The sequence below is a fragment of the Mustelus asterias genome, chromosome 14, assembly GCF_964213995.1.
Source record: "Mustelus asterias chromosome 14, sMusAst1.hap1.1, whole genome shotgun sequence".
Classification (NCBI taxonomy): domain Eukaryota; kingdom Metazoa; phylum Chordata; class Chondrichthyes; order Carcharhiniformes; family Triakidae; genus Mustelus; species Mustelus asterias.
In genome coordinates, this window is record NC_135814.1 from 59,906,134 (window position 1) to 59,932,088 (window position 25,955).

The following is a 25,955-nucleotide window of genomic DNA, read 5'->3' on the forward strand; positions in this document are numbered from 1 at the left end:
ATTTTTTCCAATGACTTCAATGAAAAGATAAATTGATGTAAAAGAAAAGTGAATGGCTTGCAAAATGAGCTGTTGATTCACCCATTTTGCACTACTCCCAAGACCAATTACATCCCCTCATTATTATACAAAATAATTGGTACATGATACACACCGTCAACATCCAAAGAGGCCGTCGATGAAATGGAGCCTCCTTGATTGACTGCTCGGACCTGATACACAGAGGCATCATCTCCTGTGACACCAGTAATCACCAATTGGTGGTATCCTCCTTTAAATTCCTGGATCTTCACCTTTTCACCATCAGGCTCAATTTCCTTTCCTTGTTTAAACCATTTCACAACAGGTTTAGGATTACCAGTAATCTTGCAAACAAAAGTGGCATTGCCCTTATATTTCACACTCAAGTTGCGTATTTCTTCTTTGAACTTCGGGGCCATGATGGGTACATCAGACATTGGAACAACAGGATCAGATACTTCACTCCAGTCACTCTCACCACCAAGATTTTCACATTTGACACGGAAATCATACTCCAAGCCCTCTATGAGGCCTTTCACGGAGTAGACTGTTTCATGTATTTCATCGGTTGTTACAGCAATCCATTTATTCTGTTTCTTCTCCCGTTTTTCAAGGTAATAATTTCTAATCTTTGCACCACCATCACTGGCAGGTGGTTTCCATGAAACCACACAGGAGTTCTTTGTGACCGCACTTATAACAGGTTTGACTGGTGTCCCAGGTTTCTCTATGAGGAGGAAAAACAACATACATATTAGAATTCAAAATATAACAAGACGGTGGACAAGTAACAACTTAATTTATGTAGATACTTACCAAATGGACTCTTGATTATGACAACAGAGGAAACTTCTAATGGTTCACTGACTCCAAACTGATTTTGAGCAGAAACACGGAAATAGTAGCCAGCACTGTCAATGAGATGCAAAATTCTACAAGATGTGCTCGCAATAGAGGATGATACTAGACGCCATTTTTCACCTTCCTTGGCTTCACGTTTTTCCACAACGTAGTTGGTAATTAATGCACCTCCGTCATCAAGTGGTGGTTTCCAACTGATTACAGCAGAATTCTTCAGCAAAGCATCAATTACCATTGGTCCTTCCGGCATAGCTGGTTTATCTATTTGCAAATGTAAATAATATTAGATGTACTGTTTAAGTGAAATGATCTGGCAATAACTCAATAAAACTAACCATAGATTACCTTGGATTTCCACACTGCATGTTGTTTCAACTGCTCCAAATGCATTGCTCAGCTGCACCTTATATTTTCCAGCATGGCTCCTTCGTTGGACATTTCTCACTACGAGGTGAGTATACTGCTCTGTGTTTTCTATGGAAACGTTATCTGAATCTGTCAAGGGTTTCTTCCCATGAAACCAGCGAATAGCAGGCACAGGACGCCCAATATATACAACATGGATGCGAAGACTGGTACCAACACCTATGAGGTATTGCTCTTTTAATGGATACCCAGGGTGAAATTGTGGAGGAGTCTCGAGCAATACTTTACCACTGATCTCGGTTTCTCCAGCGTCATTGGTAGCCTTGCATGTATACAAACCTTCATCTTCCTGATCTTCTGTTGCAATGGTAATTGAATGATTACGTCCATCTGAACTCATTTTGTACTTGCGACTTTGATGCAATTCTTTTCCAAAATGATACCATCTAATTTCAGGAAGTGGTCTACCAATAATCTGGCAGGTCAGTGTGGCTGATTCGCCTAGTTTAGCAATAACCTCAGCAATCTCTTGCTTAACACATGGTTCTTCTCCAGCTGTTGATAAGATAAAAGAAACATGAGCAGGAGTAATTTCTAACAACACAAAAACATTAATTTAAATTAAAACACAAAACAAAAGTTCATACAAGTCAATTTAGTCTTGATTGCCATTATGGTTCTACGGGGTCTGCCGACACCAGTCTCATTCTCCGCAAAGATTCTAAATTCATGTTCTGTGGCTTCCAGAAGACCTCCCTGCATGAACTGTCTGTCCTTTATTCGTTCCTTGTTGCATTTCTTCCATGCACTGTCACCAGACTGACGATATTCAACCCAGTAACCAATAATCTCCTTGCCACCATCACATTCAGGACGTTCCCATTCTATAGTGATGCTATCCTTCGTGACAGAAGTAATCTCAATCTCTCCAGGTTGGCTTGGTTTATCTGTGAAATATAATTTTTTGAATTATATTAACTTTTAATGTGATTAAATTGATAGTGAGGCACCTTACTAAGGTACAACAGTTGCACCGCTGTTGAAATCTTATTTTAAAATTGCATTTTCATACAGTGGATTTACATAGATTCAATAAAACTTACCAAAGGGATCCTTGCATTGGACGGAATCAGATGGTGGGCTTGGATCACTAAGGCCTATGTCATTCTGTGCCAGAATACGGAATTGATACTCAGCATCTGGAACAAGTCCAGCAATGGTATACATTGTTGTGGTAATATGGGTCTTGTTTTGTTGCACCCATTTGTCTGTGGTAGACTCTTTACGTTCAATAAAGTAGCCAGTGACACGTGAGCCACCATCATCCCTTGGCCTTGACCAGCAGAGGCTGACAGAACTCTTGGTGACATCCAGTATTTCTGGTGGATTGCTTGGAGGCTCTGGTGGATCTAGAATGAAAGCAATGACAGTATGTGAAAAATGAATCAATTAAATGCAAAAGGTAAGATAATGTAGCCTTCGCTTAAGGCTACAATGAACCATGTTCTACTTACTTAGTGGTGTCTTTGGTACAACTGGCTCTTCTGATTTTAGAGGTTTGCTAATGCCAAATTGGTTTTCACTAGAAACACGGAAGTGATATTCCACACTTTCCTTCAGGCCTTTAACAACAGTGGAACACTCCTTTACTCTGGCATCAACAGTATACCAGGCAGCTTTGGGTACCTCACGTCTCTCAACGATATACCCAATGATATCAGATCCACCATCATCAGCAGTAGGTCTCCAACATACTCTGACAGAACGAGCTTGAATGTCATCAAATTCAAGTGGTCCTTGTGGAGGATCGGGATTTCCAATCACTTTCACCTTAATGTACACTGTCTTTTTGCCACATTTATTTTCTAGAACCAAGTCGTAAGTGCCTGAATCATCTCTGTCTGCTTCCTTTATCACAAGTTCAGTGTGGGTATCAGAAGTTGCAATCATTGCACGCATGCTAACATCACGACCTTCCTTTGTCCATTTACAGATGGGAATAGGTTTGCCTTTTATGGGCACTGATAGTCTGATCATTCCACCTTGTCTTACAATCAGACCCTCAAGGTATTGTTGGTCAAGTTCATAATCAGGATATTCTGGAAAGAAAAGAAATCCAACTTTAATAAAAAATACCCCAAATCATATATTGGTGACATCCCAAAAATTAGTTTACCTATATCACAAAACAAGTGTGAAAAAAATGTGACAGCTCTTGATCAATTGGGCCAGTGGGCTGACGAATGGCAGATGGGGTTTAATTTAGATAAATGCGAGGTGATGCATTTTGGTAGATTGAACCAGGGAAGGACTTACTCAGTTAATGGTAGGGCGTTAGGGAGAGTTACAGAACAAAGAGATCTGGGGGTACAGGGTCATGACTCCTTGAAAGTGGAGTCACAGGTGGACAGAGTGGTGAAGAAGGCATTTGGCATGCTTGGTTTCATCGGTCAGAACATTGAATACAGGAGTTGGGATGTCTTGTTAAAGTTGTACAAGACATTGGTAAGGCCACACTTGGAATACTGTGTGCAATTCTGGTCACCCTATTGTAGAAAGGATATTATTAAACTAAAAGAGCGCAAAGATTTACTAGGATGCTACCGGGACTTGATGGATTGAGTTATAAGGAGAGGCTGAATAGACTGGGACTTTTTTCTCTGGAGCGTAGGAGGCTGAGGGGTGACCTTATAGAGGTCTATAAAATACTGAGGGCATAGACAAGGTAGATAGTCAACATCTTTTCCCAAAGGTAGGGGAGTCTAAAACTAGAGGGCATAGGTTTAAGGTGAGAGGGGAGAGATACAAAAGTGTCCAGAGGGGCAATTTTTTCCACACAGAGGGGGGTGAGTGTCTGGAACAAGCTGCCAGAGGTAGTAGTAGAAGCGGGTACAATTTTATCTTTTAAAAAGCATTGAGATAGTTACATGGGTACAATGGGTATAGAGGGATATGGGCCAAATGCGGGCAATTGGGATTAGCTTAGGGGTTTTAAAAAAAAAGGGCGGCATGGACAAGTTGGGCCGAAGGGCCTGTTTCCATGCTGTAAACCTCTATGACTCTTATTTGTAACTCGGGCTAATTCGTGCCTGATTTGGGCAATACATTATTAGTGCATGCCTGACTGTAAATGTACTGGCCCCTCTCTATTTTCATCATTGAGGGATCAACCATTGATGGATGAAAAATGGCCTTTGATTTAATGACTAATGAGTATCATTGAAGTTCAAGATTCCTTTATCTAGCCATTTCAGCAACTGCATGCCCTGATTTTCTAATGAGGAAATAGAAATTTTATTGGAGCGAGTGCATTGTAGGTGAGGTTTCTTTTCAGGTTATGTTGGACAGTTTTGGATGGCTGACAACTGTGAATTTGCACTGTACAATGCAACAGACTTGGTTAATTAATGGATCATAGCAGAACCTAAAATTGGGCATAGCATAACATTAGGCATGACATGCCACAAACCGCAGCAATTTTAACATTTCTCACCTAGCATTTCAGTGACTTTAACGGTTCCTGGCACATCAGCAGGTTCACCAGGACCACCAGCATTAACTGCGATAAGACGGAACCTGTATTCAGCTCCCTGTGGCATGTGAGTCAGCGTGTATTCACATATTTTTGTTGGAGTAGTATTGCATTTAGTCCATTCATACTGGTCAACCTTCTGCATCTCAATAAGGTAGCCTGAGACCTTGGAACCTCCCTCCTCTTCTGGTGGACTCCAGGCAATGGATACAGATGTTCTTGTTGTGTCTGTAACTCTTGGATTCTGTGGTTTGCCCGGTGGTTCTACAGAATAAAACAAATTAAGAACTTTCAGTGCAATTGGTATAGTTATATAAAGCTAAATGATGTGCGAGTGATTTTAAGTTGTGAGTAATTGAGGTGATTAGAAAAGTTGAAGTTTGATCCGTGGTTTTTGTTAAGTTGGTTGATGTTCGTTGATGTGGCGTGCTGCATTTAGCCACATCACACTTAGGCTTGGGTCCGGGACTCCCTCCTTGATTGCTGCACAATGATGCTTGTCAAGGATGGGTTGAAGATCTCTTCAAATAACTTGTGGTACTCACTGTCAAAGCACACAATCACATTATAACTAGCCGATAAACTACTGGAAAGTGTCAGTTGGCCCTGAAACTATAGCCCAGCAAAGAGGCACAGGCCAGGATTTTCCTTCAGGATAGATTCTCCCAGAGAAGAGTCAAGAAGTACCTCCAACTGTCATTTGACCCTGTCATGACTCCGATCAGCTTTACAGGGCCATTGCTGTTTATCTAAGTAGGGTGAGCTCCGAGTATAATTTCTAGTGAGGGAGCCTGACACTACCATTGAGGAAAATGCAGCATTGCTACAACAGCACACCCACTGTAGAACTATAAAAGGAGAAATCCTACTTAAAGGGGACAGGGAATCTATAAATACAGTAAAACAACATCTGAGCAATATTATTTTAGGTCTCTTTGAGTTTCCTGAAGAGAGAGAGAGAAAACCCCATTACTTGGTTCTCTCTCTTCAAAAGGGACTTCTGTTATTATGATAGAGTCTACTGCTGCCCCATTTCTGGTGATTCCTAAGGCTGGTAGTGGTTGTCTGGAGACAATACACATCTCTTTAACCTGTGCTTAATGCTCTCTCCACCCACATTGTCTGTATCTTTAAGATCTGGTTGGTTGTAGGGATTCGCATTCTAATCAGTATTCTGTAACTTGATTTTGTGTCTTTGTATGCCCTGTTTGAGAGCACATTTCCACTCCATCTGACGAAGGAGCATGGCTCCGAAAGCTAATGGTATTTGCTACCAAATAAACCTGTTGGACTTTAACCTGGTGTTGTTAAAACTCTTACAGTGGTGTCAAAGGACAGGGAAATATGCCCCACTCTCATTAGCACGTGCTGGGAGAGTGAATAGCTGACCAGCTGCTTTCCTAACCTGGGTGGAGGAAAATCAAAAGCATCACTAGCAGGGTTGGAAATGTGGCTGTAGGCCTCCCTGTCCAACTTCCTTTGATTGACTACCAGGCCTGTGCAGTAAATTCTGTCTAATGCCTTCAGAAGAAAGCAGAATGTCAATAGAAGAACGCAAAGGACAGAAAGGAAAAATATCAAACAGGGTGTAAACTGGAAGGTATGATTTATAGAGTTAATTTTAAATTTGTTCAGGTTTTGGATGCATCTTGTCCGAATGTATATTGCATATTGATAACTGACAAGTTAATGTGTAACAAATAAATAGGAGTAATATATAATTAAGCTTGTAAGCCCAAATTTTCATTATTTTTGGATTAAATGCTGGTTGTTAATGGCGTCACCTTTTATTTCCTTCAAATCAATGGAAACAGCTAGATATTTTCCATTTAATGTTATTATTGCAGTTGCGACTCACACAGTTAGAATTATAAAGGTGGATTTCTGTCCAAACAGCATGCATTTGTATTCTATGGTGCTTATTGCAACCTAAGTGATTATTCATAAGTAAAATCACGAGTGAGAAATAACCTGTACAAGTTAATCCTAGTACATTAACACAGCATTATACAAAGTTTGAGTCAATTCAATGCTTTTCTCTCCATTAACTTGCTTGAAGAATTATTTCAAACATTTAAAGCACTTTGATTTAAGAAGTCAACTTAGATATAACAACTGTACTGTGGCAATTTTAATAACAGGGAAAATCAAAGCTGTGGTAATATAATTCAGTAACACGATTGACACAGTATACTCAATAAAGTGTGCTTTAGAATTTCACAAAATTTAGAATTGTGAATTAATCAAAAGTAGCAACACAGTCCTTAGGTGTTACCTCTCATTCTTGGTAAACCGAACATCTTCCATAAGTATTAATAATTAGATTAATATTTTTCATACAAAACAGAAGACAACAAATTGAATTCAAGAGAATAATTTCAAAATATGAAAATCTGTTGGTTAAGCTTTGACATTGTATCACATTACCTATCGGGTCCATGGCAACTGCAGATTTGGAAGGTCTGCTTGGTTTGCTGGCACCTCTTGCATTCACGGCTGTCACACGATGTTCATATTCTAATCCTTCTATAAGACCAGTGGAACGATATCTTGTCATGGTCACAAGTACTTTGTTCGTTCTCACCCATCGGTCAGATTTGAGTTCTTTCCGTTCAATGATGTACCCGCTGATTGGCGAACCGCCATCTTCAATTGGTGGTTCCCAAGTAATTGTCATGCCATCACGAGAGGTATCAAATACATGAGGAGTACCAGGCGGTGCAGGCATATCTGTTGGGGAAAAAGGACGAATGTACTTCATCTTGTATAAAATCATTTAGTGATCCACTGGAACCGATTCTTAAAAGTAATTTTTAGAAGTATAATGGAGTATTAATGATTCTGATTTTGAAGAATTCCATTGTTTCAGGAAAGAGTCTCCTAAGCAGTCAAGCAACATTTCAGGTATACCAACCCAACCATTTCATAAATCAAGAGACAGTCTCTTAAAGATGAGGCGGTTTGGTATAGAAATCATGAATAGCTTTTTTTTCAAAGCATAAACCAATATAGCTTGTCATTTGGTTTACAAAGCTCACTAATGGCGTATTTAATCTATAATAGGTCAGAGTTTGAAAAAAAACTATATTACTGCAATTGAAATTGCTTTACAAAATTTTTTTTCCCAAATCTGTTATCCCTGCCCATGTTCAAAAAGGGTCCACCCTACCACCACCATTAAATGATTGGTTAATTAAATTAATTGCATAGGTGGCAATCATTTGGCCTATTTCACCTGTGCTGATAGAGTTATCCAATCAGTCACATGCCCCTGCTTTTCCCCTTCACCCTGTAAAAAAAAAATCCCTTTTGTGTATTTATCTAATTACATTTTAAAGTTTACTGTTGCAGCTGCTTCTATCACCCATTCAGGAATGGCATGTCAAATTGCAATCACAATTCATGATGGAAAAATGAATAATGGGATATGCTGATAGGGTCTGATGAAATAAGGGAGGAGGAGGCTGGTGTGAAGCATGAATGCTGGCATAGACCAGTTCTACTCAATGGTCTATTTCTGTACCATGGGCTGTTACAATTATGAGGTTTATAAAATTGTTTGGTTTTGGGACCATGCCTTTACTTAAAGATAAAATGAGTGACCTGTCTGGAAGTCTGTCTGATAGGTTTGATTGTTAGAGATTGAAGGGGGTCCAGATTGTTTTACTGGGAAGAAGGTGCAAGATATTTGAACATGGAGGCAATGGCGGCGGCCTGTGCGTTAAACGTGTATATTCTATGATTCTCCATAGTCCCAGGAAAGAGTTGAGACTGCTGGGTTGTAAACAGTTATGTTTTAAACTGTCCATTTACTTTCACAATTAAAGAGAGTTGGGATCTCAATGATGGGTCTATTACCCAGATAGATTACCTAAGTAAATTAGGTTGCCATGGTGATAGGCTTTGAGATAGGAAGGGTACATAAGAACATAAGAAATAGGAGCAGGAGTAGGCCATCTAGCCCCTCGAGCCTGCCCCGCCATTCAATAAGATCATGGCTGATCTGATAGTGGTTTAGTTCCACTTACCCGCCCGCTCCCCATAACCCTTAATTCCCTTATTGATCAGAAATCTATCTACCTGTGACTTAAACATATTTAACGAGGTAGCCTCCACTGCTTCAATGGGCAGAGAATTCCAGAGATTCACTACCCTCTGAGAGAAGAAGTTCCTCCTCAACTCTGTTCTAAACTGACTCCCCCTTATTTTGAGGCTGTGTCCTCTAGTTCTTGTTTCCTTTCTAAGTGGAACAAAGAACAAAGAACAGTACAGCACAGGAAACAGGCCCTTCGGCCCTCCAAGCCTGTGCCGCTCCTTGGTCCAACTAGACCAATCGTTTGTATCCCTCCATTCCCAGGCTGGAAAGAATCTCTCTGCCTCTACCCTGTCTAGCCCCTTTATTATCTTATATGTCTTTATAAGATCTCCCCTCAGCCTTCTAAACTCCAACGAGTACAGGCCCAATCTACTCAATCTCTCCTCATAAGCTAACCCCCTCATCTCCGGTATCAACCTGGTGAACCTTCTCTGTACTGCCTCCAAGGCCAATATATCCTTCCGCAAATAAGGGGACCAAAATTGCACACAGTACTCCAGTTGCGGCCTCACCAGTACCTTGTACAATTGCAGCAAGACCTCCCTGCTTTTATACTCCATCCCCTTCGCGATAAAGACCAACATTCCATTTGCCTTCTTGATCACCTGCTGCACCTGCAAACTGAGTTTTTGCGATTCATGCACAAGGACCCCTAGGTCCCTCTGCACAGTAGCATGTTGTAATTTTTCACCATTTAAATAATAGTCCATTTTACTATTATTCCTTCCAAAGTGGATAACCTCACACTTGTCAACGTTATACTCCATCTGCCAGATCCTCGCCCACTCACTTAGCCTATCCAAATCTCTCTGCAGACTTTCCGCATCCTCCATGCAATTCGCTTTCCCACTCACCTTTGTATCATCCGCAAACTTTGTTACCCTACAGAGAAAGACCCTGTGATTTTGGATTCCAGGGATTCCTAAAATATCATCACATATCACATTCAGGTTAGTCTGCCAGAGTCTCTCAGTGAGAGCAGCCAGAAGCAAATAGTTTCTATAGTTCACCTCACTGAAATGAGGAAGCTTGCGCTCAATGACCAAACTTGTGAGGTGTTAAAGTGAGGCTAGAAGATTTGCCTAGCTTGCATTAGAGGGAGTATCCCAGTAATATTCTTACTGTGTAGGACAGTTCTGTGGTTACCAGGTTGAGAAAAGGAAAAAAAAACAGAATGAAAGCCTCAGAAGCGAAGAATCATTTTGGATGGATTCTGGGAGAATTCAGAGGACAGTGTAACATATTGTCTACCTGTGAAGTGTGTTTTTACAGTTGCGCTAAAAATAAGAAGGGAGTATTATCTTCTGTAGTTTAAAGTATAGGTTTTTTTTTTACAACAAGGTGTTATACTAAACACCTTAAAACATGAAATCTTGTTGTGCTATTCAGCTATCAACTGGAAGTTCAAATTTCTTTTAAAAGTTATCTGTCTCAATTGTAACAACGCGATGTAACATGATGCAACCTTCATTTATAGCTGTCTGGAAGGTATAATGAGACTCAGGCACTCCATCCTCATGCATGCTCACAGGATTAGCATGGAAGATCTCCCTGATAATTTCTAGCTGATATGTACCACCCCTGACCCACTTTTAAAAACCCTGTTTCACTTGCACAGAGAGACAACTAAAGCCATGTGGTGCAGGCCAAGCTGAGATTGGTTTAGCACAGAACAGTGAAAGAATGTGGGAGCTTCCTGACCTTCCACACAACACCACATGGGGCTCCTACTGGGCAAAATATTCATGTTGCGTTGGTGCAGCTTTTAAACCATTTTTCAATGGAGCTAAGTTACATACATGGTGGGAGGCTTTAAACATGACAGAAATTCTAGTGAACTCCCGTTGTGATTGTTTTCAGTTCTGAATAAACTAAGGGATTATGTAAAACATTTCCTTCTGGTCTAACCTGGGGTGAGAAACAATAACTTAAATTTCCATACCACCTATAAGGTAGAAAAACAGCCTTACGATGGTTTACAGGTGGCAACAGGAAAATGAACAGCAAACAAGGAATTGGATGAAAAATTGGGTCAAAGAAATAGATTTTTAAACAATTTTATGGTGCAAAAGATTTGGAGCTGCACATTGCTCAGAATTCCAAGTGAGAAATAGTGAGAAATATGCAGCACAGCAGCTCCTGAAGTCTTTCACTGCAGAGCATGATCATCAGGGGAATTGAAGTGGTGCCTCTCGCTGATGGAACTCAGGTACATTTAAAGGTCTGAGCTCAGGAGAGAAGGTAAGTGTGTGGTGGTGGGTGACAGTTTGTTGTGTGGTCAGGGTAGTGGGGAGGGTGGTTATGGTGGTGAGTGGGTAGTTGGAGGAGTAGTTGGAGGGTGGGGGTTAGTCGAGAGATTGGAGATTGGGGGTGTGACAGGGTGGAGGGCAAGAGGTACAGGGGTTGGGAGGGTAGTTGGGCGATCCAGTGAGGGTTCAGCTTGAGGGGTCAGTAGTACCCGGGAACTAGAAGTGGTTTAAATGCTCTTATTTTATCCTGGATAGCTAATCTGTGAACAGAGTCGGAATCATTCAAAGTCTTCAATTTAATTCAGAATATCGGATCATTCCCAGTGCAGGGTAATTACCCATCAGATGTTTAAACTTCCTGAGCAATTCACATGCAGTGCTTGCATGGCGAGCTCTGGGGGACCTCCCCAGCACATCTTCTGGGGTACGACCCTCCAGGGAACAGAAGATCTGGGCCATTTTGTTCCCCACAATTTTACCCCAAGTTAAATGCATTTTGAAAACTCCCAAGATTTCAGAGCCCTCTTGCAAGATTTCAAAATGGACATATTTTGGATTGAAATTGCATCTCTCACGATAAATTTGTGAGAATTAGCATGTCCAAAGATTTGTCTAATTACTGACTCTAGTCGTTACTAAATTATCATCATTTCTGCAACTGTAGTCCATTATAATTACCGCAATCAATAAACTGTAAAGTCATAGGATGGTTTTTACATAAAACAATCTACAATGGAATATCATGACATTTTTAATTACCAGTCATATATTTTAGTGTTGCACTTACTGATGGCACTCTTGCATTCCACAATGCTAGACTGTAAAAATGATCCAATACCAAAGCGGTTTGTGGCAGCCACACGGAAGACATACTCAGTGCCTTCATTTAATCTAGTAAACTTGAATGTGTTCCTGGTAACAGATTCAGACACTGGAAGCCAGCCTGGGCGATGAGCATCACGTTGTTCCACCACGTAACCACTGATGGCAGCGCCACCCTCTTTCTCTGGGGGATCCCAACTGATAGTGACAGTGGTGGCATCAACTTCATCAATACGAATTGAGCCTGCAGGTGGCCCTGGTTTATCTGAAAATAAATTAATACAATTATCTAACACTTGAAAACTGATAGTAGGACTGCAGACAGTACACTAGAAGACAATAATCTAAGATTTGAAAAATGATTACAGTGCCATGGACAGTACACTGGTATAGATGTACTTTTGTTATAGTTTGTGAGAAACACTTACCAAGAATGATCACTTTGATGCATTCAGAAGCAGATCCAGCAGCATTTTTTAGCTCAAGCATGTAGTCTCCAGTATCGTCTATGGTGGTTTCACGTACGGTAAGCTGAGCTACCTTGGCTAGTCTTTCTATTTTTGTTCGATCGTTTTCTTTTACTTTGGTTCCTTCAAAATACCATGTAGCAGCAGGAGGTGGACGGCCACTAATTGGAATAGATAATTCAATAGGTCTGCCAGCATGTACAGTGATGGTCTTTTGAGGTATGCCTGCCAAATCAATCTTTGGTATCACTGTTAGAAAAGAAATAGAGTAAGGCAATTTTAGTAAAACTATATGCCATTCCACATTAGTGTAAGTACACATCGGTTATTTTTAACTACTATATGGAGGGATGATGATGGTATAGCGGTAATGTCATTGGACTTGTAGTAACACAGAGGTCCTGGCAAATTCTCTGGGGTGTGGAGATGCCGGCGTTGGACTGGCGTAGGCACAGTAAGAAGTCTCACAACACCAGGTTAAAGTCCAACAGGTTTATTTGGTAGCACAAGCCACAAGCTTTCGGAGCACTGCCCCTTCATTAATTCTCTGGGGACATAGGTTCAAATTCCACCATGGTAGCTGGTGAAATATTTGAATTCAATTAATATATCTTAGTTCAATTAAAGCTGATCTCAGTAACAATGACCATGAAATTATCATTGATTGTTGTAAAAACCCATCTGGTTCACTAATGTCCTTAGGGAAGGGAATCTGCCATGCCTATCTGTAATGGCTTGCATATGACTCCAGACCATAGCAATGTGGTTGACTCTTAAACAGTTTCTCAAGCCTCTCAATTCAAGTTAGGGATGGGCAACAAATGCTGGCCTGGTCAGTGCTACCACATCTCAAGAAAGAATAGTTAAAATAAATATCAAAAATCATTTTAAACCTGCACATACCTCTCTGGTCTTTTACAGTGACAGCAGTTACAATTTCTCTTGATTCACTGACACCTTTTTCATTCTGGGCTCTAACTCTGAACAGGTACTGTTCAGACTCATTTAGCGAGATTATAGTATGTTCGAAGACTGTGTGTTTAACATTTGCAACTTTCATCCATCTTTCTGTGCCAGCCTTGCATGCTTCAATAATATAACCAGTCAGTCTGCAGCCTCCATCATGTAGTGGTTTCTCCCAGGCGAGTGTGACTGTAGATTTTGTGACATCAATGACATCCAATTTCTGTGGAACCATAGGAACTTCTGAGACAAGGACTGCATCAGCCGTTTCACATGGCTCACCAATGCCATACATATTCTCTGGCAAGACTCTGAAATAATACATCATTCCCTCAGTAAGTCCAGCTATCCTATAAATTGTCTTGCTGCATTTAACTGTCACTGTCTTGAATGCTCTCATAGCAGCTTCACGTCTCTCGATTATGTAATTGTTGACTGGTGCTCCACCATCAATTGTTGGAATATCCCATGTGATAACCACAGAATCCCTTGAGACTTCCTTCACATTGACAGCACCAGGTGGGCCAGGTGTATCTAAGAATATAGAAGATATTTTAGTTCCTAATCATTTGCTTTGTATGTTTTAAAATGTCTAAAGTGCCACCAGGAACAAAATAAAGATTAAAAACACTGTTTTTCCACATACCATATACTTTGACAACTACAGTTGCTGACTTTTTGCCTGAGGGATTTTCAGCCTCAATGGTGTATTTTCCAGCATCGTAGCGATTCACCTTGTCAACTACTAGCAGTGTGTAAGAATCTGTTATATCAATAATACCACGATGGCGAAGATCAACACCAGCTTTACTCCAGGTTATCATTGGAGTAGGTCTACCTGCAACCGAGACCATTAAGCGGAGTGAGCCACCAGCTCTAACAGTGACGATCTTCTTCAAATCATCTGCAAGCTCAAGGTCAGGCATTTCTAGAAAAATAAAATGCACAAGTGCAAAAACGATGAAAAACAAGTTCTTCCAATGATAAATTCTTTAAAAGTTATCAACAATGAAAATGTTACAGATGAAATTTCTCAGGATTATAAAGTTTAAGTTGCTTTCAGTTATAATTTAATGTTATTATATTTTTAGTACCAGATATGCACACTTTATTTCAACCTTAGATATCCTGTGCTAATGGTGCTAAAAATTGCAAAACTATATGAATTACCTGTATAAGGTTGCTTACCTATTCTTTCGACTGCTTCAATTTCAGCAGATGACTCACTGAATTCACTCATTCCATTAATATTGGCAGAAGCAACTCTGAAATAGTACTTCTTGTTAGTTGTAAGACTTGTAATGGTATATTCAGTATTTCTTAAGTTGGCTGTAGTATGTGCTCTGTACCACTGTTCCATGCTTTCCTCTTTCATTTCAAGAACATAGCCGATAATATCAGAACCACCATCATACATGGGTTTCGTCCATGCTAGACTAATGCTGTGTTTGGTTGTATCCACAACTCTCGGTGCCGAAGGTGCTGCAGGCACATCTGTCATTTATTTTAAATAGATAAAGCTCGTAAGTACTTGTATAGATTCACAATTATCAGAAGTTTAAAATATTAATTAAAAATCTAATGCTTACATGTTGGTTCTTTGCACAGGATGTAGCTTGATGATTCACTGGGCTCACTGCTACCAGCTGCATTTACTGCTGTAACACGGAACTGGTACTCACAAGTCTCCATTAGATTTGTAACTTTGAGTCTGGTATCATAAATAGTAAAGTCTTTGTTGACTCGAGTCCAGCGCACACTTCGTTTTTCACGTTTATCCACAAGATAGTTGCTAATTTCAGCTCCGCCATCAGTTTCTGGTTTCAACCACTGGATGATGATGTGCTCCTTTCCAATCCCAACAACCTCCGGTTCACCAGGTGGTGATGGAATTGCTGTTTATGACAAATTGAAGTGCATTAGATTTCAGAATTATCTTTGCCATTGCATTACTAAGATGAATAATAATACTTTGCAAATATGAAATAAACAAATCACATATTACTCACTGAATGAGTTTCTGGCTATGGCAGATTCAGACTCCCGTGGTGCACCAGGTCCATACTTATTAACGCCTCTTACTCTAAAAATGTATTCATTGCTCTTTATAAGTCTTGTAACGACAGTGGAAAGAGTCCTGCACTCAGCTTCAACGATGACCCAGTTAAGTCTGCTAGTCTCACGCCTCTCTACAATATAATGTGTAACCTCTGCTCCGCCATCTTCCTTTGGCATGTTCCATGTCAAAGTGCATTTCTCTTCTGTTAATCTGCTGATGGCAAGTGGACCATCACACGGTCCAGGTGAATCTAAACAAAGTTTGAAAACAAGTTAAAACACATGATATCCTGTAAATAACTTTTATTTGAAGTACATTTCCAAAAGTATTTATTATGTTTTGTAACAGGACACTTACCTAACACTTTAACATTTACAGATACAGTCTTAGTTCCACTTGGATTTTTCACAGTTAGTGTATATCTTCCAGTGTCATCTCTGTCACAGAACTTGATAATGGCAACAGCACGCTTGTTCGTGTACTGTAGAGAGATCTTTTCACAAAGCTCCAGTTCTTTCTCTCCCTTTGACCAATAGACTTTAGGGTCAGGTTTCCCACCAATAAAAGCATCAAGTACCAGGTCTGATTCAGCCCTTATAGTAATCAGGTCTCCAAGTAGCCTGCTGTGTAGTTCAGCCTTAGGTGGAACTGAAAATACAAATAAAACGTAAGTATTCCTTAAAAGAGACTTCTTTTGTTTCATAAGGAAATTAAAATTAGTATAGGTCTATGATGTGTTTCTGACTTTAGCATACCATATTCATCTTTACAAGTGACAGGTCCTGTAGATTCAGATGGTGTACTAATTACTCCACTTGCATTCTTGGCTAAAACACGGAATTCATAGACTTCTGAGTCACTAAGTCCTGTAATAGTGTAGAAGGTATCCGAGATAGAGGTGTAGTTGCACTTTAGCCAGCGACCATCCCCAGCTTCATTATAAGGTTTACGTTCCACGATGTATCCAATAATCTTACTTCCACCATCATACATTGGTACAGTCCATTTTATTGAAACTGAAGATTTATCAACATCTGTTACTTCTGGTTGACCTGGAGGATCTTTATAAATTCAAACAAAAGTAAAGTTAAATTTCAATTTGTAACTACTTGCAAATATAGAAAAGTATAATTGCAAAAATATAATCTTTTTTTCTTTTCTTACACTTATGTATGTACTTACCGACAGGGTTCTGAGCCATTACTAGTCTAGAAGCTTCACTAGCTTTACTCAAGCCAGCAGTATTCATTGCATAAACTCTAAACTGGTATTCCAAGCCTTCCACTAGAGTGGATATTTTGTAATGGCAATCAATGCATGGTATCTTGTTTTCTTTTACCCAGAGAATGCTGTTACGTTCTTTCTTTTCAATCCAATACCCTGTAACTTTGCTGCCACCATCATGGTATGGCTCTTCCCATCGAATAGACATAGCAGTGGCAGATACAAAATATACTTCTGGTCTGTTTGGTGGGCTTGGTGGAACTACATAATAAACAAAAAACAAAATTAGCAAGTTTTTTGTTGTCAGGTCTCATCCTTTAGGTGCATGTTTAGACAAAAGCACTACAAAATGGATTGCATTTTTTCACTTACCAAATGGATGTTCAGCAACCACAGGCGCTGATTCCAAAGGTTTGCTGACACCAAATCTGTTCTCTGAACAGACTCGGAAGCTGTATTCCATATACTTTGTCAAGTGAGTAACTTTAATCTGAGTACGTTTTACGCTGGAATTGATGAGCTGCCAGGCAGTAGTACCAGATTCACGTTTTTCTACAATGTAGTTGGTAATTTCAGTGCCACCATCATCTTCGGGCTCTGCCCATGACAGTACACATGACTCTGCTGAAATGGATGTGATGTCTACAGGACCAGTGACTGGGCCCGGTCGACCAATAACATTAACAGTTACAGTGAAGGTCTTGACTCCTGCTGTGTTTTCAAGCGTCAAATAATATTTGCCAGAATCACCTCGCATAGTGTCCTTCACCCTCAGTGTGGTTCTCTCTTTTGTGGTTTTGATACTCACTCTCTCAGTTTCCTTAAGTCTCATCTCCTCAAGTTTCCACATTACCTTAGGAGCCGGACGTCCACTAATAGGCACATCTATAGTAAAGGCACTGCCTGTTTTGCAGGTGATTATTTGATTGGTGATTCCAGATAAATCTGCTTTAGGCTCTATCTGTGGTTCTTTAATAATAACAGATGAAAACGCCTCCCTTGGTTCACTGTAGCCAGCATCGTTCTTTGCTCTGACACGGAACTCATACTCTGTGTTTTCAACAAGCCCATTAACTGTAATAGTAAGGGCTTTGGTGTGACCATCTTCAACCCAGTGGTCTGAACCTTTTTGCTTCATCTCCACTAGATAACCAGTAATATGACTGCCACCATCGTGCTCTGGTTTCAACCAGGCCAAGACGGCAGAGGTTCTGCCTGTGTCAACAATATCTAGCCTCTTAGGTGGAGCTGGCTCCTCGGTGGCTATTATTGGCTCTGCCATTTCGTATGGCTCACCAAGACCAAATTCATTTTCTGCTATTACACGGAAGAAGTATGGCACTCCTTCTGCAAGTTCTTGTGCCCTGTAGATCAGCCGAGTGCACTTTCCACTAATTTCTTGCCAGCTACGCCTGCTGGCTTCACGCTTCTCCACAACATAATGACGAATTCGTGAACCTCCATCGTGAACAGGAGCATCCCACATCAATGTAATAGAACCTCTCGTAACATCTTTGAAGGTAATTGGTCCCGGTGGACCAGGAGTGTCTTGTACCTTAACAGTGAATGTAATAGATTTGCTGCCACTGTTGTTTTCTAGAGTAAGAGTATATTTTCCAGCATCATACCTATTGCAGTTCTCCACCATTAATATGCTGCTCGTGTCTGTTGTATTAATATGAACATGCACTCCAATGGAAGAATCTACTTTTTTCCAGGTGGCAATAGGAACTGGTCTGCCTTGGAAGGCAACATGCAGCTGAATTGTAGCTCCAGCTTTAACAATATGTATTTGTTTGAAACTGGCATCAATATCAATTTCAGGTGAGGTTAGCCTATCTATAGCTTGTACTGAGGCCGAAACTTCACAGCTGTCTCCTTTTCCTGCACCATTCACAGCACAGACACGGAATTTATATTCTTCACCAGGTTCCAAGTCAGTAACTGTGTATTTGGTGTTGACACAAGCTTCTACGTTGGCCTTACGCCACTCTTCAAGACTAGTTTTGCACATCTCGATTATATAGCCAATAATCTCCATGCCGCCATCAAAGACAGGCTTAGTCCATTCCAAACTTACAGATGTCTTTGTTGTGTCTGTGACTCTGACAATTGTGGGAGCACCTGGTGGGTTAACTGGTTCTCGACATTTAATAAGTCTGGAAATACCACTTGGGGGACCGACTCCAGCATTATTTTCAGCCATGACACGGAATTCATATTCATTTCCTTCTGTAAGATTAGCTACTTTGAATCTGGTTTCAGTAATGGGTCTTTTGCTAGAAACCTTGACCCATCGCATACTCTTCTTCTCACGCCGTTCGAGGATGTAGTGGTTAATTTCATTTCCTCCATCTGATATTGGCCTTGACCAAGTAAGTGTGATAGTTTCTCCTGAAACATTGGTTGGTTCTGGAGTACCAGGTTCATCAGGTACAGCTGTGAAACAAAAAACAGTTATCTAATTAGGACTGGTTTGACAAGTTAGAACCAGCAAAAGTTTGACAAAAACGTGAGGAAAACTCTTAACAACTATAAATTATAAATTGCGAAACACACGTACTGTATGGTGTCTGTGCAATAACTGGCACTGAATCTATTGGTCTGCCAGTGCCAAATTTGTTGACAGCTGAGATACGGAACTGGTACTCATTCCCCTTAATCAGTTTGATGACGGTGTACGAGCAGGCTTCACACGTATCATTGACCAATGCCCAAGAAAGTCGACTGGTCTCTCGTTTCTCAATCACATAATGACTAACAACAGCACAGCCATCATTATCGGGGGGAATCCACCACAATGTAAGTTTCTCGCCTGTAATGTTGCTAAATCGAATAGGTCCTACTGGTGGTCCAGGGGTATCTAAATAAAATCAGAAGTGTTAGGGACATGCATGTGATCTAACAAGAACCAAAATAATTGTATTACCAAGAATAGTAAATAAACTTTTGAAAATTTAAAGTAGGTTTTTAAGTTGTCAATTTCCTCCAAATACCTTGAACTCTGATATGAATATCAGCTGTTTTGGTGCCTGAAGCATTCTTGGCTTCCACAGTGTATATACCACGATGATCTCGATTGCTGTCTCTAACAAAGACAGAACTAGACCCAATAACATTTGTGATATCAATCATCAATTTCTTGTCAATTTCCTTTCCATCTTTATACCAGGTCACCTGTGGCAGGGGACGGCCTTTAATATGCACCTTGAGCCGGATGTTGTCACCAGCTTTTACTGTCACACCTTCGAAGTGTTCAGCACCAAATTCAATTGATGGTGCAACTGTAAAAGAATGTGTTGAATAGTTACTAAGTTAAACTGACTAAGTAAAACTTCAAAGACATAAGAAATATCTACAATACCATATATAAGATAGTTAGGTTCTTTTTTCAGTACTTACCACTTTCATCTCTTGTCATGATGTGTCCTGATGATTGAGAAGGTGGACTGACTGTTCCAACTGCATTCCTAGCAATTATACGGAATTCATAACGATCACCAGGGCTAAGACCTGATACTGTATATTGGCATTCAGTAATATCAATAAAGTTGCACCGCAGCCAACGTCCACCTCCTTGTCGCTTTTCAACACTATAAGCCACAATCTTGCTTCCACCATCACGTTGTGGTGGATCCCACTTAAGTGTTACAGTTTCTCTTGTCAGATCAATATAATCTGGCATACCAGGTGGATCTGATGGAAGTATACAAATAGTCAATATTACCTTTCATGGTCTGATGCACAAAGAAGTAAACACAAAGATGAATTGAGTATTATACTTTACAGGAATAAGTTACTTACCAACTGGTGAGACAGCCAAAGTGAATTTGCTTGCCTCACTAACGGGGCTCAATCCAACACTGTTTTCAGAATAAACTCGGAACTGATAGTCCAGGCCCTCAATAAGTCCTGAAATTCTGTATTCTCTGCCAGTAATTGGCAATGTATTTACTTTTTGCCATAAGATGCTGTTTCTTTCTTTCTTCTCAACATGATAACCGGTGATTTCCGAACCTCCATCATACACTGGTGCATCCCATGAGATTGTCATACCATCACAAGTAATATTGTATACAACAGGTTTTCCAGGTGGTCCAGGAAGCCTGAATTGATGTTTTGCCATAACAGTCATTGAGGTAAGTGGCTGACTTACTCCATATCTATTTTCAGCACAAACTCTAAATTGATACTCTAAATCTTTAACCAGCTTGAGGACCTTAAAGGTTGTTTTGGCCACACTAGAACAGACCAGTTTCCAATTGGTTTGTGAAGTTTCACGTTTTTCAACACTGTACGATGTAATCTCACTTCCTCCATCATCTTCAGGAGCATCCCATGATATTATGATACTTTCAGATTTGATTTCATCAAATCTAATTGGTCCTTTCGGCTTTGATGGAGGACCCAATGTAATTACAGTAAAGCTGTATGACTTTCTGGAAATTGCATTATCCAGAATTAAGGTGTACTTCCCACCATGTTCTTTCTTAACATTCTTAATACTTAATGTGACTTTGTTTTCTGTTTTTGTGTACCGGATTTGTTCACTTTCTTTTAATGGAACATTGTCTTTTTGCCACTTGATACTTGGCCGTGGTTTACCTTTGTACGGCAGTTCAACATGTACATTGTGTCCAATTCTTACACTTATTTGTCCTCCTGGTATGTCACTTAAGTCTGCTTCAGGTGTAATGACATAATCTTTCACAGTGATATGGTTACTGGTAACACCATCACTTAATCCCTTTTCGTTTTTAGCGAACACCTGGAATTCCATTACTGTTAACTCCTTTAATTTGGTAATTTCAAATATACAGGCCTTGCAAGTTCCAGCAGGTGACCATTCTTGATCTTCTTTTAATTTCTTTTCAATTACATATTCTGTAATTAGACTGCCTCCATCATAGTCAGGTTTGTTCCATTCTAACACAACAGAAGATTTTGTTGAGTCTTTCATCACAAGATTTTTGATTGGTCCTGGTACCTCTGTGGCTTTCACTGCTTCTGAAGTTTCACATGGTTCGCCCAATCCATTTTCATTCTCTGCTAGTACTCGGAAAAAGAATGCGTTCTTTTCTGACAACTTGGTAATCTTGAATGTTGTGCTGGAACATTTAGTTGTGACACTTGACCAGGCTCTCTTTGTTGCATCCCTTTTTTCAATGACATAATTGGTAATTTGAGCACCGCCATTAATAAGAGGTGGCTCCCAAACTAACGTGACAATGCCTCTGGTTACATGCTTAATATGTAATTTCTGACAAGGTCCCGGAGAAGCAAGGACTTTTATACTTACAAATGCTGACTTGGGTGTTCCAACACCATTTTCAATTGTCAAAGTATACTTGCTGGAATCTTCACGGGTGACCTCAGGAATAGTGAGAACTGTAGATGACTCGGTATTGTGGATGACATATCTTTCGTCAGCGTTTATATTTTTCTCACCCTTTCTCCAGATGACATTTGGAGTAGGACGGCCTTTGAAAGGTATCATAATTTCTACATCTTCACCCGTCTTTGCTGTTATAGAAGTTCTGAGTGCAACATCAAGATCAATCTCTGGCTCTTCTGCAGAATATAAATGATCATATATACATATATTAGGAAATATCCTTTATGTATGAGCGTAAATATATATATTTTTTCAATGCATTCTAAATATCATAAACTTACCGAGTATATCTTTAGCTTGTACAGGTTCAGCCATTTCAATTGGTTCTCCATGCCCAGCAACGTTAACAGCGCTGACACGGAAGTAGTAGTTTACACCATGTTTTAAATGGGACACAACATATTCTGTGGTTCTGACTTCACCCCTAGAAGTAACTACAGTCCATTGCTCTTCTTCAGCTTCCCTCATTTCCACTAGATAGCTTGTAATTACGCTTCCACCATCGTAGACAGGTTTGGTCCAGCCAAGAGTGATGGAAGATTTAGTACTGTCCACAATCTTCAGTTTAGTCGGTTGACTGGGTTGGTCTGCAGAATAAAATGAAAATTTTAATGTATGATCATGTAAAGCATTGTTGCCATTACTTAATATTTGCAAAATTTCAACATGTTTCATATTATTTTTACATACCAATTGGATCAGCAGCTTTATAGAATTCAGAAGGTTCAGAGAATGGGCCTGCTCCTGCTGCATTAAGAGAATACACACGGTACTGATACTCATTTCCTTCTGTAAGGCCAGAAACCTTTTGTCTGGTGTCACGGATCGATTCCTTAACGACCTTAAACCATCGCAGACTCTTTTTCTCACGTTTTTCCAAGATATAGCCATTGATTTCACTGCCTCCATCAACAGTAGGCCTCTTCCAGATGATAGTCATTGTCTCTTTTGTTATCATGGTAGCTTCAGGCATGGATGGCTGCCCGGGTGTAACTATTGAAAAGAGAAGTTTAAAAATTAACCTTCATGCAGCAATTAGGAAGAGCATCCAGTGGACAAAATGGTGTTGTTATCTTACCAAATGCATTCTTAGCAATGACTGCATCAGATTCCAGTGGATCACCAACACCATACTTGTTGACACCTCGGACACGGAACACGTATTCATTGCCTTTGATGATATTTCGTACTGTAACGATAGAATGTTCCAACTTCTCTGAAACGAGAGTCCAGACAACTCGACTTGTCTCACGTTTTTCAACAATATAGTGCATGACCGGTGCACCACCATCATCTGTTGGAGCAGTCCACATGATTGTGATCTTCTCAGCTGTAACAGTCTTAAATTGTATAGGCCCAATTGGGGGTCCAGGTTTGTCTGCGAAACAGAGGAAATATGTCAAGTAATTTCTGAAAAATGTACAGTTTGAAAAAAGCCTTCAATTTATCAGCACACAAGACACCAATGTACCGAGTACGAGTAGTCTGATTGTTCCTGATGTTGAGCCCAAGGCATTTTTAAGCTTGATTTCATAGCTTCCGCTGTTGATCCGAGAGGCATCCTTGATTATTACTGCTGCAGAGTCAGTTGTGCTTTCCAAGAAGACTTGAGAGCTTGTCTCAAGTTCTTTACCATTTTTGTACCAATCAATGGATGGTAGAGGCTTGCCAGAGATTCCAACTTTAATCTTTAGAGATGTATCAGCCTTAACTTTGACCACATCTATATATTCCATTGGCAAGTCAATTTGAGGTGCACCTATGAATCAAAATTAACAACAGTGATATCAATAGAAGCCCTAGACACAAAACAATTCTTCATGTGTAGATACGTTATGATAAGAGTTTTAACAACACCAGGTTAAAGATGGTTACCCATCTTTAACCTGGTGTTGTTAAAACTCTTACTGTGTTTACCCCAGTCCAACGCCGGCATCTCCACATCATAGATACATTATGGTCAGAAAGAAATAGTTACCAAAGGTATCGTGGCATGTCACAGGTCCAACAACTTCAGATGGATTACTTATTGAACCAATTGCATTCTTTGCAAATACTCGGAATTCATACTGTGCATCTTGAGTCAAGCCTGAGACAGTAAACTGAGTCTCAATGACATTTGTAAAGCTGGCCTTTGTCCATCTCCCATTTGGCAAATCGCGTTTTTCAACAATATAGCCAGTGATTTTGCTTCCGCCATCATAGGCTGGTTTTTTCCAACTGAGGCTTACGGAGGTCTTTGTAACATCTTTTACATGTAGATTTGTTGGAATTTCTGAGAAATGAACGTGAATTAAAATGTAATTATTCGATCATATATGCAAATAGTGGCTTAATCTAAGCAATAATACAGTTCTACTTTTGTTTAAATAGAAGTCAAGGACAATTTAAGTGAATACATACCACAAGGATCAATTGCAAGAACTTGATCAGAAGGATGGCTGACTTTGCCAATGCCTGCGGCATTTTCTGCATATATACGGAATTCATAGATAAGTCCACCACTGATATTTGTGACCTTCAAGTGTGTTGTCCGGACAATGGTCTTGTTAACTTTCTGCCACAAAATGCTGTTCCTGTCTTTCATCTCCACATGATATCCGATCACTTGGTTTCCACCATCAGAAACTGGCTCATTCCAGCCTACAGTTATACTCTCTCTGGTGACATGAGTGACCCATGGAGTTGATGGAGGTCCAGGTGTTGCTGGAAAATACAGTTAATTGTGTGAATAGTGAATCGATAAAATGAATAATGATCATTTTTTTTTGCTGTATTCAATTTCATTTTATTGCTCAATAAGTTACTTACTGTATGGTAGTTTGACTACAACACATTTGGAGTCGATGTGGTCACTGATTCCAAAGCGGTTCTCAGCTTTGATGCGGAACTGATACTCCTCTCCAGTAGTCAGCTTCATAACTTTGATTATGCTTCTGGCTGCAGTAGCAGACACTTCTGACCACACAGCAGTGCTTGTTTCTCTTTTCAAAACAATGTAATTTGTTACCTGACTGCCACCATCATAAGTTGGTGGTTGCCATCTCAGCGTTACGCTATCTTCAGTAACATCACTAATATTTACAGGGCCCACTGGAGGTCCAGGTCTGTCCAGCACCACAATATTAACAAATGATTTTGTGGTTCCGCTGGAGTTGGCAGCAGTAATGTCATACCGACCAGCGTCACCAGCAACACTTTCTTTCAGGTTCACGATCATGCTTTCCGAAGTCATTTCCGTGTTAAATCTCATGGTTGACTTCACATTTACACCACCTTTAGACAAAGATACTTTTGGTTGTGGCTTGCCCAATATTGGGACTTCAAATTTTAGGTTGGATCCAGCCCTAACATACACAGTGTTGTGTGGGAAGTTCTTCATGTCGATTTCAGGTGACTCTGAAATAAATTTTAAGAATATCAGTTTTGGTTTAGTGAATGAATTGTAAAGCTCAAAATGCTAATAAATGAAAAAAAGGCCGATCATGTAAATTACAGCTGTTCGTATGACAGAATGTCATTACTATAATATAAATAATACTAACCGAGTTGTTCTTTAATTGTCACTGGCAGAAGCATTTCCTTTGGATCACTTAGGCCGGCTTGATTTTCAGCAGATACTCTGAAGAAATAGTCAACATTTTCCTTCAAACCATGTATAACATGGTGTGTGGTCTTCACAATTGCGCATTTAATCCACTTTTGCTGGCCTTTTTCAAGGGCTTCTATGAGGTAGCTTGTGATCCTACTGCCTCCATCATGTTCTGGTTTCAACCAAGCAAGTGAAACACTCTCTTTGGTGACATTTGTCACTCCAAGTCGTTCAGGTGTACTTGGTTTTTCTGGAAAAATAAATACTTTTTAGCCTGTCAATGTCAGATGCACTTTCCAGATTTTATC

The 25,955-nt window shown here is 40.0% G+C and overlaps 1 protein-coding gene across 1 annotated transcript in view; it reads right to left on the minus strand.

Annotated features, from left to right (window-relative positions):
- The window catches only part of LOC144503721 (titin-like), a 350,880-nt gene that overhangs the window by 8,311 nt on the left and 316,614 nt on the right, over window positions 1-25,955 (minus strand). The window contains exons 243-273 of the mRNA XM_078228491.1: window positions 25,601-25,897; window positions 24,867-25,454; window positions 24,459-24,761; window positions 24,034-24,330; window positions 23,527-23,814; window positions 23,134-23,433; window positions 22,746-23,048; window positions 22,337-22,642; window positions 20,465-22,231; window positions 20,063-20,356; window positions 19,657-19,944; window positions 19,224-19,523; window positions 17,033-19,099; window positions 16,619-16,921; window positions 16,192-16,497; window positions 15,794-16,084; window positions 15,387-15,686; window positions 14,967-15,272; window positions 14,566-14,871; window positions 14,024-14,305; window positions 13,318-13,911; window positions 12,376-12,663; window positions 11,913-12,212; window positions 7,208-7,510; window positions 4,742-5,044; window positions 2,763-3,347; window positions 2,352-2,657; window positions 1,896-2,195; window positions 1,228-1,803; window positions 838-1,143; window positions 155-748 (exon numbers count right to left, since the gene is read on the minus strand). Coding sequence (XP_078084617.1) covers window positions 155-748; window positions 838-1,143; window positions 1,228-1,803; window positions 1,896-2,195; window positions 2,352-2,657; window positions 2,763-3,347; window positions 4,742-5,044; window positions 7,208-7,510; window positions 11,913-12,212; window positions 12,376-12,663; window positions 13,318-13,911; window positions 14,024-14,305; window positions 14,566-14,871; window positions 14,967-15,272; window positions 15,387-15,686; window positions 15,794-16,084; window positions 16,192-16,497; window positions 16,619-16,921; window positions 17,033-19,099; window positions 19,224-19,523; window positions 19,657-19,944; window positions 20,063-20,356; window positions 20,465-22,231; window positions 22,337-22,642; window positions 22,746-23,048; window positions 23,134-23,433; window positions 23,527-23,814; window positions 24,034-24,330; window positions 24,459-24,761; window positions 24,867-25,454; window positions 25,601-25,897 — 13,947 coding nt within the window. The remainder of the gene's footprint in view (window positions 1-154; window positions 749-837; window positions 1,144-1,227; window positions 1,804-1,895; window positions 2,196-2,351; window positions 2,658-2,762; window positions 3,348-4,741; window positions 5,045-7,207; window positions 7,511-11,912; window positions 12,213-12,375; window positions 12,664-13,317; window positions 13,912-14,023; window positions 14,306-14,565; window positions 14,872-14,966; window positions 15,273-15,386; window positions 15,687-15,793; window positions 16,085-16,191; window positions 16,498-16,618; window positions 16,922-17,032; window positions 19,100-19,223; window positions 19,524-19,656; window positions 19,945-20,062; window positions 20,357-20,464; window positions 22,232-22,336; window positions 22,643-22,745; window positions 23,049-23,133; window positions 23,434-23,526; window positions 23,815-24,033; window positions 24,331-24,458; window positions 24,762-24,866; window positions 25,455-25,600; window positions 25,898-25,955) is intronic.